The 20,187-nt window shown below is 37.7% G+C and overlaps 1 protein-coding gene across 2 annotated transcripts in view; it reads left to right on the forward strand.

Annotated features, from left to right (window-relative positions):
• Nucleotides 1-19,539, forward strand: part of PTEN (phosphatase and tensin homolog) — a 67,052-nt gene extending 47,513 nt beyond the window's left edge. The window contains exons 4-7 of one of the 2 annotated variants that reach the window (XM_038410650.2): nt 2,707-2,848; nt 5,756-5,922; nt 13,874-14,098; nt 15,956-19,539. In XM_038410650.2, the coding sequence (XP_038266578.1) occupies nt 2,707-2,848; nt 5,756-5,922; nt 13,874-14,098; nt 15,956-16,138 (717 nt within the window). In that variant the 3' untranslated portion in view covers nt 16,139-19,539. Of the gene's footprint in view, nt 1-2,704; nt 2,849-5,755; nt 5,923-13,873; nt 14,099-15,955 lie in introns of both variants that reach the window. The other variant, XM_043519131.1, reaches the window with a different exon arrangement.
• The last annotated feature ends 648 nt before the right edge of the window (nt 19,540-20,187 follow it).

Below are 20,187 nucleotides of genomic sequence, written 5' to 3' on the forward strand. Positions count from 1 at the left end.
CTACATTTTCAAATATATTTCAATTACAACACAGTACAAAGTATACAGTGCTCACTTTATATTTTTTATTACAAATATTTGCACTTTAAAATAGAAGAAATATTTTTCAATTCACCTCATACTGTAGTGCAATCTCTTTATTGTGAAAGTGCAACTTACAAATGTAGAATTATTTTTTTGTATAACTGCACTCAAACAAAACAGTGTGAAACTTCAAAGCTTACTTTATATTATATATTACTTATATAACACTACTCAAAAAAAAAAAACCCTTAAACTTTTTGAGTCTACAAGTCCACTTAGTCCTACTTCTTGTTCAGTCAATTGCTAAGACAAACACCTTTGTTTACATATATGGGAGGTCATGCTGCCCGCTTCTTATTTACAATGTCACCTGAAAGTGAGAACAGGTATTCGCATGGCACTGTTGCTGGTATTGCAAGATATTTATGTGCCAGATATGCTAAACATTTGCATGCCCCTTCATGCTTCGAACACCATTCCCGAGGACATGCTTCTCTGCTGCTGATGGCTTCTGTTCAGTACTGATCCAAAGTAGTATGGACTGACGCATGTTCATTTTCATCATCCAAGTCGGATGCCACCAAAGAATGTTGATGATCTCATATTGGTACCACCTTTGCATTTTGTCACACCTGCAATTAAAGTATTCTTAAATTGAACAACATATGCTGGATCATCATCCAGGACTGCCGTAACATGAAATTTATATGGCAGAATGTGGGTAAAACAATGGAGCAGGAGAAATACAATTTTCCCCAAAGGAGTTCAGTCATAAATTTAATTAACACACTATTTTCTAATGAGTGTCATCATCCTGAAAGCTCGTGCTTTGGAATGGTGTCCGAAGCCTGAAGCAGCATCTGAATGTTTAGCATATCTGGCACGTAAATACCTTGCAATGCCAGCTCTAAAAGTGCCCTGCGAATGTCTGATCTCACTTTCAGGAGAAATTGTAAATAAGCGGGCATCATTATCTCCCATAAATGTAAACAGACGTGTTTGTCTTAGCAATTGGCTGAACAAGAAGTAGGACTAAGTGGACTTGTAGGCTCAAAAAGTGTAAGGTTTTTTTTTTTTGAGTGCAGTTACACAATTTTTTTTACGTTTGTAAATTGCACTTGCACAATAGATTGAACTACATTATTTGTATGAGGTGAATTGAAAAATATTTTGTTTTACAGTTCAAATATTTGTAATAAAAATATAAAGTGAGCACTGTACGCTTTGTATTGTGTTGGGTATATAATTGAAATGCATATATTTGAAGATGTAGAAAAACATCCAAAATATTTATAATAGAATATCAACTGAAATTTATTATTTAACAGTGCAATTAAAACTGTGATTAATTAGCAGCCCTACAGAAAGTACTTTCAGGCCAAATGCTGCATGCCTCTTCAGAGTTGGGATGTTTCCTAAATTAACATGTTCGGCTTCATACCAGTTACTGAGATCAAAATGTTGGTGGACATACATATTCCTGCAAAAGGCCTTTCTCAGAAGAAAAATTATAGCTGGCTTTTTCTTATTGTAATGTGAATATTAATATGAACTACTTCTGTCTGAATCTGTATACTGTAAGTTACTTACTATATTGTAGATTGTTTTGAACTGTATAATTCTCTAGGAAAAATATTGACCATGTTTTGTCACTAATTTTGTTTGGAAAATAACAAAAAGAATAAGCCAGGATATTTTTTGATTAACTTATTGCTGCATTCAAATTTGTAAAATAGTTAAATCAGTTTAGGGAAGTTATTCTTCAACTGTAGTTTCTCAAAACAAATATTTAATGCAGTGTAGTTGAACAATCCTATAGTGTGACAGGAGTTGGGCTAGCTGGCCTAATCTAATAGATCTTTCCACTTCTAATTTCTGTGAAACCTCTCGCAATGGGTTTCATAATGGAAGTAGTAGTGGCACTATCATTTTATAGGTGGTGTTAGCAAGCATGGCTACAACATAATACAGACTTGAAATCTTGTAGGAGCATAAATCCTGTAAAGACTTTTTAAAAATACAGGTGGTTCATGTGGCCTTCCCACTAAATATATGCTGCTACTAATTGAAATCTGTTTTTCTAAAAAGCAACGTCATGCTGTAGATTGCTTTGTGGACCTTAAAGCCTTTTGAGTTTTTATATTAATTTAGTATAGAAAATTGAGGGTAGCATTCCATAATACTTTTTGCCTCGTATCACCTGTAGAACGTATATGTACATGAATTGAAAAATCCTTTAGCACAATGTAAGAGAAACTGGACCCTGTGCTGTTATGCTGTTTCACTGCCTCTCATGTGGTCTGCCTGCATTTGAAGATTTTGTAGGAAAGGTAAAGCAGGTGTGTGGAAAGAGGGGGAAAAAATGTATAGAGGACTCCTTCACCTCTCCTTTCCCCCCCCACCCCCAACCAGGAAATTGGTTTGGAGGCAATTTTCCTCTTTGGCTAGTGGGTTTAGGCTTTGGACTAACGGGTTTGAGGTAGCTTTTTCCAGCCTCTGATTTCCAGCAATGAAGATGGTATTACCACTAAGATGCATAAATGTTGAACTTGTGTCCACTGTGACTTTATACTTAGAACTGATTTTATTAGCTTGACTTTAGTTAACAGGCAGGAACCACTTAATGTGAATACTAATTAATGGTTTGGATTGTTTTTGAAGTTTTGGTTTCTCTTTATTTAGGGAGTAACTATTCCCAGTCAGAGACGCTATGTATATTACTATAGTTACCTGTTAAAGAATCACCTGGATTATAGACCAGTGGCACTGCTGTTTCATAAGATGATGTTTGAAACAATTCCAATGTTCAGTGGCGGAACTTGCAGTAAGTACTCTTTACTCCATATTAATGGATCTTATCTTCTAAAATTCATAGGTAATTGAATTTGTGTACAGTTACTTATGTAGCTCCTTGCGATTGAGTCAACATACTAAAGCCATTACATAGCAGGACCAACTTACCTTTTTAAGCAGTAAGATGTCTTAGCAGTATAAAGAATCCTGTTTAGAGTCTTGGACTCTGTTGGGTTCAAATCCTCTCAGGAGGGGGCTATGCACTCTTTCATCCTTGTAAGAGTTGTATGTAGCCTGTGTAGGATTTGTTTTACACCACCTTACAAACCGGTGCTGTTTCATTAAACTTTAAATTGGGAAACATTTAAAGTAGTTGAGAAGTTAAAAGTACTTTTTTTTTTTTTTTTTTGGTTATTCAAAAGTCAATTAAAAACACAGCAACATTACTGAAATAATAATTACTGCTGAAAAATAAAGTTTTGGTTCTGTGAGTGGTACATAGACTCTCAAATGCAACAAACCCCCCATGATTGTTGAACCAACTCATGACATTTTTCTTCTCATTGGAGTCTAGAATATGTGATTCTACTGGATGTGTTATGTCTATTTGCTTCTTTCTGAAGGAATGTCTTTTATTTCAGAGGCTTATAAACTAACATATCTAGCCAAATGTAAGTCTGTCTGGTTTGCGAATATGCTGTATATTGGAAAGCAAATTGTCAGCTGACTTGAGTTGTTCTTTAATGAAAATCTGTATTCACCTTTGTCTTTGTGAGACTGAATTTCAAAGTAATAAGTGCATGGTAGCACGCATTCATATTCTGTTAATGTACAAAAATGTTGCTTTCCATCATTTTGGAATTACTGTAAGGGGCAATATACTGAAACTAATACCATTGCAATATACAACCTAAACATACATAGACTTAAAAGTAACCAAGTGCAGGTTTTTATAGAGATGCATAAAAACTAGCTTGATTTGGAACAGGAAGGGAGGAGGCTGTCTGCAAACAAAAAAGAGAAACCACCAAAATGGTAGTGAAGATTGCACAGATATATTTGCAAATATCTGTTCAGCAAAATTCAGGCCTCATTGTGCAAAAAGTTAATGCTTAGATTTTTTTAAACTATCCTTAGATGGCTTTCTGCATTACCAGTCTGCATATAAGTTTAAACATGTACTTTTTGATAAGCTTCTCTATTACTTCTACTCCTGGTGAGTTAATGAATTATTAGACAAATGCATTGAAATACCACAATGTGTTTTTCATCACAAAAGTGTGGTTTCTATGAGGTTTTAAATGCCATTTCAGGTAGCAAACCTGTAATTGACTACTTCTTGAATCTCTGTTCAGTTTGTACCTGTTGTGATGGTATTAACTTCAACAGACATAAAGAGCTAAATATTACCACCCCTTCTGTGAGTTCTGAGGCCCTGACTCAGCAGGATCAATGTGGCTTTTATGCAGAAAGGGGAGTGGTGGCAGGATTTGAAGACCCTGTATATGAGGGTTTGAGCGAGGAGATGCAGTTGTAAGTGTTAGGCTATTCAGTCCTGTAGCTAGAGTGCTGTGGCTGTAGACTCTACAATTCTGAGGCTGCAGTAATAGATTCAAAGTTGCTTCACCGTCAAGGGCAAGATTAGTTCCCCAATCCCAGGGGTGGCCAACTTGAGCCTGAGAAGGAGCCAGAATTTACCAGTGTACATTGCCAAAGAGCCACAGTAATACATCAGCAGTCCCCCATTAGCTCCTCCACCCTGCTCCCAGCGCCTCCCACCCACTGGCAGCTCAGCACCTCCCCTTCCCTCCCTGCACCTCCTGATCAGCTGTTCCGTGGCATGCAGGAGGCTGAGGGGGGGGGGGAGGAGTGATGGTACTTCAGGGTCAGGGGAGGGAGCAGGAATTGGGGGGGAGGGCCTGTGGCAGAGCCAGGGGTTGAGCAGTGAGCACCTCCCGGCACATTGGAAAGTTAGCATCTGTAGCTCCAGCCCCGGAATTGGTGCCTATACAAGGAGCTGTATATTAACTTTTGAAGAGCTGCATGTGGCTCCGGAGCCACAGGTTGGCCACCTCCACCCAATCCTTTAGATGCCCAATGAACAGCCTGGATTAGATATTAAGGGATAGGATTTGACCTAAAGTGTGTTTCTAGTCTTAAAAGTGATTGTGATAAAGTTGCTGAATTTCATGTTTTTTCAGTAATTTCTAGATCAAATATGCTCAGTTTAAAAGTGTAAAAGCTTTTCTAACTCCTATCCCTGCAGACTTAACTTGAGTTAAAAGTTAAATTGCTAATGTTTTATGGATCATCGCTAGCAGTAAAGTTTCTGTGGGTCGGATTAATTCAGATTTGATAGCCCTGTTGTTGTCAGTGTGTCTGTACATTTGTTGAGTCACATTTTTGACACAGTAATTGGAATTTAGTTAATAGTTCTGTTTACATGTAAATCAGAATAGAATCCAGTTTATTCTGGCACAACTGTCATGGCTCTACAGCGCCAACAGGATTAAAAAGTAGAAAACGTATACAGTAGTATCTGCTTATTTTAATGACAAAAGTGTTTTGAATATGCAAAGGGATCAAACTAGTAAGAAGTTGTCATTTTTACAGTCACTTCTTACCATAATTTTATTATAAATTAGAATGTAGAATAAACCTCTAAGCATCTTACTATGGTATCGTAGGTGGAAATTCTGACATTACAAGAGTTACAGGATTCTGCTAAGCAGTGTTTTTATGCTTTAATGTTTTGAAAGATCTTTCAGAAAAGTGGTTTTTCTTGTTTACCATATCACATTGGATAGTTCTAAATACATACTTTTAAAATCTGTTGTACGTATTGCAAATGATAACCCTTTGTGAGTCTGTTAACCCAGGTTTTGCAGTTAAAAGGTATTACTTGTGAAATGATACTCTTCTATGTTTTACTATGCAGATCCTCAGTTTGTGGTATACCAACTAAAGGTAAAGATATTTACCTCCCCTTCAGGACCCCCAAGACGAGAAGACAAATACATGTACTTTGAATTCCCTCAACCATTGCCAGTGTGCGGTGATATCAAAGTAGAATTCTTCCACAAACAGAACAAGATGTTGAAAAAGGTTTGTTCTCTCCATTGAGGAAAATATTGTAATGGTGCAGTGCAAGTGGAAACTGGGTGCTTCTGTTGTAGGGCTTGGGTCTATTAGGAGTTATTTTCAGTGGTGATGGTAGTGGCAGAGTTGAAGCCTCTGATGTCTTGTTTGCCAAAATCCTGACTTCTGCCATAAAATTAATGCTGACTAGTCTGAGAACCCTTTTGAAAGAAGAATGTTGTGTGTGGAAGGTAGGTAGAAATTATGCTAGAGAGGTATACATACAGTAGCGTAGATATGGGGATATGTAACTGAAAGAGGCAGTCCTGTTTTTTAAAAAAAAAAAAAAAAATTCAAAGATGCCTGCACACTCTTATGTGGTGAATTAGCTTTCAGAGAAGCTATGGAGAGGCATCTAAAGTGCTAACAGGCATCTGAGAGCTTAGTTTATGCTTATCAGGAGACAGAGGTAAAATAAGGGTTTTTTTGATCTGTATAGGAGAGGGAGCAGTTGAGGGGAAAAAGGTAACGGTTAGATTATCTTGGAACACTTGCTTTTCACTCTTTTATAATCAATTCTATATTTAATTGATAGCCATTATTACATCACAATACATGGGCAAGATTCGCTGTCCAGAGGAGCTTAGATTCTGAATTAAGACAAAACATAAACTACTCCAGTATTATCTTGTTCTTAGGAGACAAGAAGGCAAGAGATTGTAAAGCAAGAAGATGCCATCATTTTATAGCCAAATGCATACATCTCATGTTTTTGAATAACATGTATGCAGTACATTGTGGTGGGATGTAAAGGTTTTATCAGCTAAATTTGTGGATGACTAAATTACTGATAATTAGCAAAGCTACAAACAAATTATGCATGTCATTCCAAACAAATGTAGTTAACCTGTGTACTACTCTTTTACTGTTTTTTGCAAATAGTTGTTGTGAATTTTAAACTTTTTGTATTTAATTGGGACTATTTCTTATTCCTCACCAGTTAAACCAGATACCTTAGTTCAGGAGATGCTATACAAGGCTTAGAGAGCTATCGACATTTTCTAGAAATGTTTAAAATTCCTTTTCTGAACATAAAAAGTAATGAATATAAGGCACAGTGGTAGGTGTGGAGAAAGTAGCATCAAGGGGACTTTCAGTTGTATAGCCTAGACTAAGAAAGATGGTCATAAGGGAAATAAAACAGAGATAGGAAGGAGCAGTATCCTTGTCTTACTAGGTTTATCTTGTGATTTCCTCTTACACTTTTAAGATTCTATTTTAAATATAAACTTTAATTAAAAAAAAAAAACCTTATCTGTACACAGTTCTCATGCCTGAATCTTAGCTTAAAAAAAAAAAAGCTGAAAACCTTTGAGAGCAATTGGGTGAAGGTTTAAATGTAAGCCAGGCCCCCTACTGGTCATTTCATGTCTGCTGCTCCCTGGTATAATTGCTGTCCTTTCAAACTGATGTGAATGTTTATATTGCCTCTGGTCAGCCAAGGTGCTCCCCACAAGGTCCAGCATGTCATTTGCTATTGCTTCAGGATTCTAGTGATTCTTGTTGGGTAACTTGTTAGTCTTGTGCTTCCTTCCAGCACAGTCAATTACAGTACTAAATTTGTAGGTTCCATGGCACACTTATCCATGCTTAGATATTTGTTTTCTCAGCACTCTTTTCAGCACAGACCAAGAACCCTTTTCCGCCCTCCTTTGCAGCATGGGGCACGGGTCACTTGCAGGTTTAAACTAGTATAAATGGTGAGTTCTTGGTAAATTAAACTCTTGAAACCATAATTTGAGGACTTCAGTAATTCAGCCAGAGTTTAGCAGTCTATTACAGGAGTGTGTGGGTGAGGTTTTATGGCTTGCAATGTGCAGGAGATCAGACTAGAGGATCACAGTGATCCCTTCTGACCTTAAAGTCTGAGTCTGAGAACCAAGGAGGACAAAACTCTATGCCAAGAAATAAGACCCACTTCCCTGGTGAGACTGCTTCCTGTATCTGGCGGAAAACCTCTTCCCATTGCACTGCAAGGAGAAATCACCATGGTCTGCTTTCAGACACTCTCATCCCTGCTTCTTGATTGCTCTACGCCTTGTGTAGCCATTAATACCAGTGGGTGTGAAGCACTACTATTCTTATTTTTGGTAGCATTTTGCACCTTTGTGGCATGGGTGTAAATGACACCATTGTATAGAGCAATGGAGACTTAGGGCTTGCCTAAACTGGCAATTTACAGTGCTGCAACTTTCTCGCTCAGGGGTGTGAAAAAACAGCCAGCCCCCCCCCCCCCCCCCAGCGCAGCAAGTTTCAGCGCTGTAAATGCCACCAATGTGGCATTTGATACTACTGATTACCAAATACTCCTGTCCCAGCTCTAAGAAACTGCTGTATTAGCAGAAGACTCCTGAAATGGCTCATATCCTTCCTAACAAACCAAACTCCATTAGTCATGGCAACACTTCCTTCAACTCCAGAGTTCTGTAACTCTCTGTTACATGGAGTCCCATAAGGCTCAGTAATCTTCCACTTAGTATTCAGATCTAAACAGTCCACTGAGAGTTGGTGAAACAACACAAGCTGAAGTGCCAGCAGTATGCAGACACCCAGCAGAGCAACTTGTATGTCGGATGTAGATAGCAAACTCCCAGTTTTCTCAGTACTTAGCTAAATTCAGCAGTGGGCTAAAGCAGAACCCAGGCAAGGTAAAGGAGATAGCAAAGAGGGAAAGACTTTGAACAACTTGTAGCCTCTCTAGCATTCTCCATTATCAAGAGCATCAGCTCTGATTACTAAATCAGTCCTCAGCTTTTCATTTCTTCTGTGCTATTGGATGCCTAAATAGCATGATATAAATGTCCACTTTCATCTTTCATTGTCCATACTATTTGAAACAAAGCTGGCCACAGTAGTGAACACAAGCTTTATTGTTGCAACCAATTTTATATGTATATAAAGCAAAACAACCTGAAAGGGCTCCAACAGATACAAAAGTCAGCAACACAGGTGGCTGTTAACTCTTCATTGGTACTCTCCTTTGGGCACTGGCTTCCCATTAAAACAGTTCAAGCCCTCTGTTGCTGATACTCATAATCCTCCATGGGATTTTACCCTTATTAAATCACAAGTTACCTCTCTTCATGGCCATGATCTCCCATGAAACTGTCATCCCGTTGGTGAGTGCAGGACACTGATCTTTAATAGAGCTTGCACTTAGATTATGGAACTCCCAGAAGCGGTAACAGTGGCCATAAAACTGACAGCTTTGAGAGAAATACAAAATTTCTGTTGTCTTAACCTTTCCTCAGTTTCTTTGCACACACATTTAATATTTATGAACACACAAATGCATATGTATACACAAGACCCTGTAAAGCTAATTAATATAGTTCTATTCCTGGAGATAGAAACTAAGAAAAAGTAAGTGCTCATATACTAAAGATATGGGATGGGGGTAGGGGGGAGACAAGGGAGAGAACAGAGAAGGAAGGCAAACATTTTGCAGCTTACAACCCCACTTGCCTTAAACTAAAAACCATGTAAAGCCTTGATCACTAGCAAGACCTCTACCATTGCCTGCTTCAAGAATGCTTCCATCAGTTTTTTCAAGGTTGTTCTATAGTCTTGTAACCACAGATTTAGAAGAAAAGCATCATTGCTTACATTTGGCCTCCAAAGAAAATTCCAGTTCAGACTGTCCATGCTTTAGATCTTGTTTTCAAGGTGGTGGAGGCCACTCTCCCTTCACCCAAGAAGATTTTTTTCACAATGTCCCTTTTTGGTCAACTGAATTTTTTCATGATGTTTTGCCCCTACTTTGTTTTCAAGTACATTAGAATCTCACAGTTACGAATTGACCAGGTACCCCCGCACCTCATTTGTAACCAGAAGTATGCAATTGGCCAGCAGTGGAGACAAAAAAAAAAAAAAAGCAAATACAGTACAGTACTGCTAAATGTACACTACTTTTTAAAAAAAGAGCAGCATTTTTCTTCAAAGTAAAGTTTCAAATCTGTGATAAGTCAATGTTCCATTGTAAACTTTTGAAAGAATAACCATAACGTTGTGTTCAGAGTTACAATCTCAGTTTCTGAGGTTTCATAACTCTGAGATCCTACTGTATATTGGAAGTAGGAAGCCTGCAAAAGGGTCTGTTGCATCCAGGCCTTAAATGGACCAATTAAGGAAGATAAGGTCACTGCTGAGATACTAAATGACTTCTTTGCATCAATTTTCTTCAGAGTGTTTGGGAGATACCTACTCCAGACCTGGTCTTGTTCATTTTTCAAGCATATATTTTTATTGGCCTTACCTTTGCCTTACCTTTCTGGGAGCATTGCCTTCTGTGCAGTTGAAGAAATGGAAGTGGGTTTTCCTGTCAAGTTATGTGACTGTTAAATAATCCCTTAAAAGAATAGGGATTGCTAAATGACCCTAGCTTTAAAAGTGGTGGGAACATAGCACTCTTAATCTTTCAAGAGTACTGTGTAGACACTGAATGTCAAAATTAATATTTTCCATCGGCAATTCTAGAAAGAAGACTACGGTTTTTTGGTTTTTTTTTTTTTTAATTTGCCTATTTTAAAAGCTCCAAGGACATGTACAGGATAAAAAATGTTTAAAAAAACATTGAAAACTAACAAGTCAAATGGACACTTTCCTTGAATAGCCCTACCACCCACAGAGGCAAAGGATTAAAGATGTTGGCCAACTCCAGTTTATCACAGTAGAGCCCATGAAAATCTGCCGATATCAGCTTTATACCCACGTATATCTGCAGATCATTTTTGCGGCTCGTGGCTCGGGTGCAGATACAAATTCTGTATCTGCACAGGGCTCTGCAGCACACGCTCACCCAAACAGAGCAACTGTCACCCAGGCCTCAAGCTCCCGCTCAACTTTCTGAATCGTGCCGCAGCAACAATAGCCCACTGGGCATTCTGAGAGTTGTTGTCCCCTGCTTGCTTGGATGGAGGAGATAAACTACCACTCCCAGAAGAGAATGTGAGCCAAGCACAGCTGTGTGTTAGAGCAATTGCAGCTGCGTAGAGGTGTCTGAGCCCCTGCAGTGGGAGGGTGGTGCTGCACACAAGGGCCCAGAATACAGCCTCCCTGCCTGGAGCAGGGAAGACGGTACTCCAGGGGTCCTTGGGGAGAAGTGGGCGGTGGTCGGAGGTTTAGCATAGCCCTGCATTACTGGTGTGGGGTGACCTGTGGAGCTGTTAGCAGAGCCTTGCAAATCCACAAATATCTGTGGATATTTGCATCTACGGACAATTTATGTAGATCATGGATGAGATGCAGATACAAATTTTTGTATCCGCACACGGCTCTAGCCATCAGGGCATAGCATAAAGCCTGATTCAGTAGATTTGAGCTCAGAGCGACCATCGGGGAGTGGACCTAGTTCCTAGGTTCCAAGAGTGATGTGCCCCCAGTTCACACATCTTAATCTAGTGATTGTTCACAACCACCTCAGCTAATCTAAAATGTTGGCCATGTAGTTTCTGTCCAGTATGCAGGACCCAGACAACACGCGACTTTCAAGTTGTGGATTTCTGGATGTAATTTCACCTGGAAACTAAAGAAAAAGAATGCAGCCTTTGGATGATGTATACTTGTTTGATATTGTTGACTGAGTGGGGATCCATATTCTGCAATATATTGAGTCTTCAAGGCTAACTCCACTTACAGTGCATTCCAATAATCCAGTTGGGAGATCCACAAAGGCATAGATGATGTCAGTGAGGTACATATTAGAGGACAGTGGTAAATCTCCAGCTAATTATACATAAAGGCAATTTTGACCATCATTGCCACCTGTCTCCCAGTTAAGGATTTGCAAATCTGCCCTTGATTTCAAATTCCCTTGAAGGTGGATATATCCTCTCAATAATGGCAGGAATATACACACATGCACGGGAGGTTGAGTTTATGCATAAGTATATGTAAAATAGTAATGAAGCAGTTGCAGAGATGGAATACAAAGCCTGTGAAGAATTCTTGCAGCATAAGGAATGCTGAGTTGGTGTAGAGCCACCGCAGCTACTGTGCCACCCCCAACCCTTCCAAATCATGAGCACTGTGGTGTGGTCTGGAAGGGTTGGGCTATTTTGTTGTTGTTGTTGTTGTTTGTTAGAAACAAATCTGATTCCATCATGTTATACGGGCACTAATAAAAATACATAGGGTAGGTCTACACTAACTGCCGGATCGGCAGGTAGCAATCGATATATTGGGGGGTCGATTTATCAAGTCATCGATCCCCGAGCACTCTCCTGTCGACTCTGGAACTCCAGCACTGTGAGAAGTGCAAGCGAAGTCGACGGGAGCTGCGGCAGTCGACTCACCGCCGTGAAGACGCCGCAGTAAGTCGATCTAGGTATGTCAACTTCAGCTATGCGCCTTACATCGACTCCGCGCCCCCCCCCCCCCCCAGTGTAGACCAGGGCATAGTTTCATTTCTTCAGGAGGAGTCCAATCCTTATTCTACTCATGTATAACACCACCGGATGTTTGGTTTGTTTTTTAAGTCCATTGCTTTTTTGTGGACCATCACCCCTCTCCCCCGCCACCAGTTTTGTGAGGTCATTCTTCAGGGTAACTATTGTGGCAAGGGTTGTAGCAATGTTAAAAATTGCTCTGCCTTTTGCTCTGAAGATGGTAAAATCCATTTGTCATGGTGGGTTTCAGGGAGAGAAGCAGTCTTGGAGAGAGTCTGGACCTAGACATTAATGGCATTGAAGATCTGGTATTGGTTGGTCAGTATGGAGGAGAAAACCAGATATGGACATCATCTATCTAATCTATCTATCATTATATATCATATATAAAAATAAAATTTAAGGGTTATAAAGGTTGTTTAATAGTATCTTAACTTTCTTCAGAGATTTAACCCAGTAAAGGACAAAAACCTTTATTTCTGCTTGCCTAGGAGTGTATGTGAAAAAATGGACATCTGCAATAGTATCCCACAACACTTCTAATTAAAATCAAGAGCATAAATTATCGGTACTTATTAGTTGTATGTTACATCAGTGAATGTACAAATCAGTCTGAGCCTTGGATTAAATATTTACATCTGTTTTCATGTGCACACTGGAACACTGCAGTGCAGGATAAACTGGTTTATACTTTTTTTGCAGGTAACTATCAGAGGTGGATTATTTGGAATGCTTAAGAGAAAACGTTTCAACCTTGATTTGATCAGTAGATATGCCAGCAAATATAACTGGGCATCTCAGTAAACATTGATATTACTTTCCTTTCTTTTCAGGTCTGCAAATACCTTTTCCAGGGGCTGACCTCCTGTTCTCTCTCTCTCTCTCTCTCTCTCCCTCCCCTCCCCATTTTAGCAAATGCTTGCTTTTAGGTGATCTACGTGAGGGAATAAAATTTAATCCTTTTCAGTTATTTTCAGTATTGAAGTGTTCTTTCTTACCACAACTTTTCATATAAAATTAAGAAAAGCAAAACATTCTGTTGAGTGGAAAACTAACTAAATTACAAATATTAAAACAGATGTCCTTCACTGACGATCAGTGCTACTGATCCAGGTAGTCTGGTAAGGATTGTCTGTATACCAAATAAAATTTTGTTTTATATGCCTGGTAACTATTTTCTTGGCACTTTTTACTATTTGTACTAAGTTTTTTAATCTCCCATTTTGTAGATTTGGCCATTTAAGTTATTGAAGCCTTTTTGATTTATGAAGGACCCTTTTAAAAAATTTGATTACCTGAGGAAAATCCATGTGCCGATTAACATAGATAAGATCTGTGTCTTATGTAAGAAGACTAATGAAAGTCTACTTCCTGACAGTTGAATGTACCAATGAAGATTGTCTAGATTTGTATGGCTTTCATGGTTTGGTATTGTTAAACTCCATCAATTTTTAAAAACCAGATGATGCTTGTATTCAAATAAGATAATATACCATCCGTAAATACTAAAGCAAGCTTGCTTTTTCCCACAGGAAAAAATGTTTCACTTTTGGGTAAATACATTCTTCATAGGACTGGATGAAAATTCAGACAAAGTAGAAAATGGAAGTCTAGTTGGAGATCAGGAACTTGATGGTATTTTCAGCACAGAACGCTCAGATAATGACAAAGAATATCTAATCCTTACATTAACAAAAAATGATCTAGACAAGGCAAATAAAGACAAAGCCAACAGATATTTCTCTCCAAACTTCAAGGTCAGTATTTTTTAAAGAGCATAGAATAAACAGAATTTTGAAGGGCTGCATGTAGTTATTTAACACCACACACCCACCCACCAGTATCAAAACATGTTAATCTAGGAACCATTTGTTACATAACTTTCTAGACTGAGGCAAGTAATATCTCTGGATATGTCGCTTCTTAAAAACAGAAACTTAAACATTCAGTAACTGATATTGGAATTATTGCAAAAGAATTATTATTGATTTTTTCAGGAGTTAAAACATTTTTTAAATTGTAACTTATCTTTAATTCTGAATAGTTTCTTTCATAATTTATGCTGTGTAAATTTATCAATATGGTCATGGTCTGAAAAATTAAAACATGCAAACTTTACCGATCCACTCTAGCAGCAAGTAGGAAACCTCAGGGATATAATAGTCTCTGTGCTGCTTGTATTTCCTCTTCATGGGCTGACAAGTGGATCCACCATCTCTACCCCAAATATTGGATGAGCTGAGTTCCTTGGTGTGCAGGATTGCATACTCCCTGTCTCAGCATTTGTTCCGTAATCTGACTCTGTTCATGTCACTTGGAAGCTTGTTTCAATTCCTTGTCTCCACTGAAGAAATGTCTGGTTCCAAGAACCCTTTGGTATTCTTGCCTTGCTTATAAAACTTTTGCGCGCGCGCGCACACACACACACACATTCTGCAAATGACCCACAAATGAAGGAATATGAAAATTATGGGGGATCACAGAACAATGTGTACCAAATATGGTTTGGATTAACTTGCTTTTAGCAAAGTCTTTTGGAATCTACTGCTCTGGGAGCTGTTTGAAACAGAGGAGGTATTGCAGCCGAAAAGGTTTAGAAGAGTGCTAAAGAATGGTGGTGATACGGCTAACTGCAGTGATTCAGAGTACAAATGATTAATGCACATACAGAACCACTTGTACTTAAACCGAGTCTAGTAAATTGATTCATTTCAGTTCCCAAATGTAAACATAACTGTCATTATATTAATTAACACTGTCTACTTCAGAGTCTTCAACCTTGTTTTAAGTGAACAGACATGACTGAATCCACATGGGGAGTGCATTTGTGGAAGAAGGTGCCATTTCTATATACTATTTTTCTACCCATAAGTCTACTTTTAACTGAGGATGCTTCTGCTATTTGGAAACATCACTACAATATCCATCTGTTTTAACCAGTATTTAATACCCACTGATATATAAATTGTATAAAGATGGGTAAAGGAAAAAAAGGATAATTGGTAGCGAGTAATTAATAGTGCTACAAAGGGCACAATAGTGATTGTTGTTGGGTGTTCCTTAATGTTTATGATGATGGGAGCTCCTAAAGGTCCCTTTCTAAGGTACTTGTTTGTTGACATAGGTTCATGACTCTTACCATTTGTGCTACTGAAGAATTCGTAGGTGTTTTAGATTTGGGACTTGGAATTTTGTATACCAGATGTTTAAGGTTGATAGAGGTTTTTAAACAAACGTGGTAGAATGATTTTAAAGTACCTATATGATTTGGCAATCTCTAAAGCCAATACTATCATCAAGATTACACTACAAACTTGCTATTATATCTGTGTTGATTAGGGGTATGATTTTGTGACTGGCATAGCCATGCTGTCAAAAAACCCCAGGGTAGATTGAGTTTTGCCAGCAATACTGTGCTTTTGTTGGCTTAACTTATTTCACTAGGCAGAGCCTGGAATAAGCCCTCCAGTGTAAACTGTGTCCACACTAGAAGCACTTTGTCGGTATAGCTATACAAGCAAAGCCTTCCAAGTGTAGGCTTGGCCTGTATTGTCACCACTACTTTAAGAAAGAAAAGTTCAGACTCTTAACTTTTTGTTTTCTTCCTTTCCTAGGTGAAGCTATTTTTCACAAAAACAGAGGAGCCATCAAATCCAGAGGCTAGCAGTTCCGCTTCAGTAACACCGGACGTTAGTGACAATGAACCTGATCATTATAGATATTCTGACACCACTGACTCTGATCCAGAGAATGAACCTTTTGATGAAGATCAACATACACAGATTACAAAAGTCTGAATATTTTTTTTATCTGGGAAAAAAAACCACAAAGAGACAAACTTGAATAAACTGAAAAAGGACCTTTTCAAATGGCAATAGAACATCGTGTCAGATTACCAATTATAGGAACAATTCTTTCCTGACCAATCTTATTTTGCCCTATAAATCTACAGGGTTTGACACTTGTTGTCCAGTTGAAAAAGGTTACGTAGCTATGTTATGTATATGCCTTTTTGTGTCAAAAGGACATTAAAATTTCAATTAGGAAATATAAAGATGGCACTTTCCCATTTTATTCCAGTTTTATAAAAGTGGAGACAGATCTGATGTGTATGCGTAGGAATTTTTCCTTTTGTGTTCTGTCACCAACTGTAGTTGGGGGAAGAAAAAAAAAAGCTTTCTGATATACAGGTTCACATCCTGCCCCTTTCTTTGCACTTAAGTGGCAACAGATAAGTCTGCAGTTGGCTAAGAGAAGTTTCTAAAGGGTTGTACTACATTCTAATGCATATATTCTGGATAGGGGAATGGAAAGAAATGCTCTGAAAGGAATACATTATGCTGGACCCTGGACTATGTACCGTATCCGGCTACTTATATGCACCTTTCTTTAGCATGCTGCAGTAATTAATCCTGGACATTTGAGGAATTGGCCGCTGTCACTGCTTGTTGTTTGTGCATTTTATTTTTTTTAAGCATAATGGTGCTAGAAAAGGCAGCTAGAGGGAGTGATTCCATATAGGGGTACAGGAATGAACCTTCCACAACATCTAAAGACCCACAAATGAAGGGATATGAAAATAATGGGGTCACAGATAAGAAACACAGCAACAATGACTTAACCATACAAATGTGGAGGCTATCAACCTAAAATGGGCTTGAAACAATTGTTCTAAAAAAGACAATGATTTATTATTAAATGTTTTTCTCAATTGTAATGGCTGCTCCATCTCCTGTGTAATCAAGGCCAGTGCTGAAAGTCAGATGCTATTAGTACATACATCAGTCAACATCTTACACTTATTTTATTAGTTTTTCAATCATATACCTGCTGTGAATGCTTCATGTGCTGCATTGCGAGCTTTTTTCTCATTAAATATAAAATGTTTTATAACGGTGCACGAGAAACTTCAATTTGAGATTCTACAGGTTAGTGTGTGTTTGTTTGTTTTTTTTTTTTTTGAAGATTTGTGGATGCATTTATTCAATCAAACAGCTGTCAGCCCTTCCACCCCTTTGACCTTACACATTCTATTACATTCATTACAATGAGTTTTGCAGTTTTGCACACTTTTTTTTTTAAATGTCATTAACTGTTAGGGAATTTTACTTGAATACTTAGTACCTACAATGTTTAATAAGAGACATTACACATGGAAACCAGTCTTGCAATAAATTCTCAACACTGCACAGATATAAAGATGTGTACTTTTTAAAAGTAGAACATGTCCCAAATATTCTATCTGTTGTTTACTATTAAAAGAATTAGATATCCAAACTGGCAGTGTTGTATCATTCCTTCATAGGGATATAGCCAGGACGAGGGATGAGCTTCACTTCTGCATATTATGATGACTGACATGCCCAGACTGCAGATAATTTAACGGAGTACAACTACCGTTGAATACAGATATGAAGAAATTTTTAAATTCTATTCACTATAAAATACACTATGACCTTCAAACTTTTGGAATATCTACCCCAAAATTTACGCTTTATGGTGTAAAGTCCAATTTTAATTAACTTACTGGCGCCAACATTGTTTATTAGCTGTGTTCTTATCTAGTTATCAGATGAATCTGGGATCCATAGGACTCAGTACAACAGCACTAACAGAGTATGAATTGTAAAAAGACAAATTTTGATAAACAAAGGTGTCTCATGCTTTTTCAATATTTATTGGTTAATTTTGCATGTCAAATTCATGATCTAAACTTATAACAGCTATTATAGGATTTATAAGTTAACAGAACAAAAATGCTGGTCCAGCACTCATAATTCCCATTGTTAAATTGGCCAGCAGCAATGGCTACCTGAAGACCAGACCCTTAACTTTATGCCTTGATACATGTTTCACCTTATGTCTGCTTTTAGCAATTGAAAGTCATGTTGGCTAATAAACAAAAATATTAATGCTTTAAAATACTTTGATTTTGACACTGTTCTATGTCCTGCTTTTGGGCTCATGATAGCAAAATTAAATTGTGCGGTTCCAGTATGTAACACTGATGGCCAGAATGGAAATAATGACATTATAATGGGCTTTTGCACTGTTGTTGTTTTTCCTTTGGAATGTGAAGGTCTGAATGAGGGTTTTGATTATGAATGTTTCATTGTTTTTGAGAAGCCTTGCTTACATTTTATGGTGTAGTCATTGGAAATGGAAAAATGGCATTTTTATTTTTTTATATATATATATATATATATATATATATATATATAAAATACGTACTCTCCTATACTTTATTTCAGTTACCATCCCCATAGAACTTGACAAGAATTACTATGACTGAAAGGTTTTTGAGTCCTTATTAAAACTTTATTTATGACAGTATTCATAATTCGCTTGAAAGGCATTCAGTAGGTAATCTCTGAGTTTCTGGACTGTATACTTAAACTCTTGGATGTGCAGCAGCTTACATGTCTGAAATTACTTGAAGGCATCACTTTCATAAGAGCTTACTGTTAGGCCCTGTACCATCCGTAGTCATCTGTAGCCCCACTCGAAATGTTTTGCCACAGTTATTTAAGGGCGGTTGTATAAATAGCATCAAGATTCTTTGCTGTGGCACAAATTGTAAACTAAAGTGGAGTTTACATACAGCATCAAACGTTTCAGCTTTAAAAAATAAAAATAGGGTGCCAGTGTGCAAGTTCCATGTTTAGTTATAGCAAATTTGTGCAATATGTTAACGATGCCTGTGGTTGCCACAAAGTGCCTCGTTTACCTTTTAAATACTGTTAAATGTGTCATGCATGCAGATGGAAGGGGTGGAACTGTGTGCTAAAAGGGGCTTTAACTGCAGTTTGGCAGAGCTGCCTTTTACTCTGCCAGTTCAAATTTTCAGTCTGTTTTCATATAGCGTGTATATGTGTGTAATATACACACACACACACACACACACACACACACACACACACACACACACACACACACACACACACACACACACACACACACAAATTGAGTCTGTCAAGCAGCCTTACTCTGATTCAGCCTCTTCAGATACTATTGTGCTGTGCAACAGTGGCTCTGTGTGTAATGCTATGCACTGAGGATACACAAAAACAACAAAATATGACATGTACAGGATAATGCCTCATACAAATCAGATGTCCATTTGTTGTTGTGTTTAACAACCCTTTATCTCTTAGTGTTAAAACTCCACTTAAAACTGATTAAAGTCTCATTCTTGTCACAGTGTGGGTGTTTTATTAAAGTATTTGGGTGTAAACTGCTCAGATTATATTTTGCTATTAAGAAATGAAGAATCAAGTGTGATCATGGGAGTAAGGGACATTTCTCTAAAAGGAGATTTCAGGAAAACTGCTTGTTAAAATCCTTTGAGATTGAGTCTTAACAAATTAATGTTGGAATAGGAAATGTGGGTTTTGCTTGCACTGATTTTCAAAAAACTATAGAATAAATAAAAGTAGGTGGGCCTTTCATTTTGATGCTCTCCAACCTATGAAATGTACAGCATTTTGATTTCTTGAATTAAATTAGATTAATGGCTTTCAGGTAAATTTGTGTTACAGCAATACATATTCTTTTTCTTTCAAATAACATTGAGCTTCCCATGCAAACAAGCTAAACTTTTCAGGAAAATATAATGCAGATCACTGAGATACAATTTATTTTTTTCTAATCTTAAACCACCAATGGCTTACTCAAGTCTGCAAGATGCTTTTTCCAGTGGGACTAGTATAATGTATGAATATCATAAAATAAGCTTGAATTTTTTTCAGGCCTCCTGGTCTCTCTGAAATTGATTTTTAAAATAGATTTTGTGTATGTCTTAATGAAGAAATACTGTATCCTCTGTTACTTTTTCAGCTTGTCTTAC

The sequence above is a fragment of the Dermochelys coriacea genome, chromosome 7 (genome assembly GCF_009764565.3).
Source record: "Dermochelys coriacea isolate rDerCor1 chromosome 7, rDerCor1.pri.v4, whole genome shotgun sequence".
Taxonomy (NCBI): Eukaryota; Metazoa; Chordata; order Testudines; family Dermochelyidae; genus Dermochelys; species Dermochelys coriacea.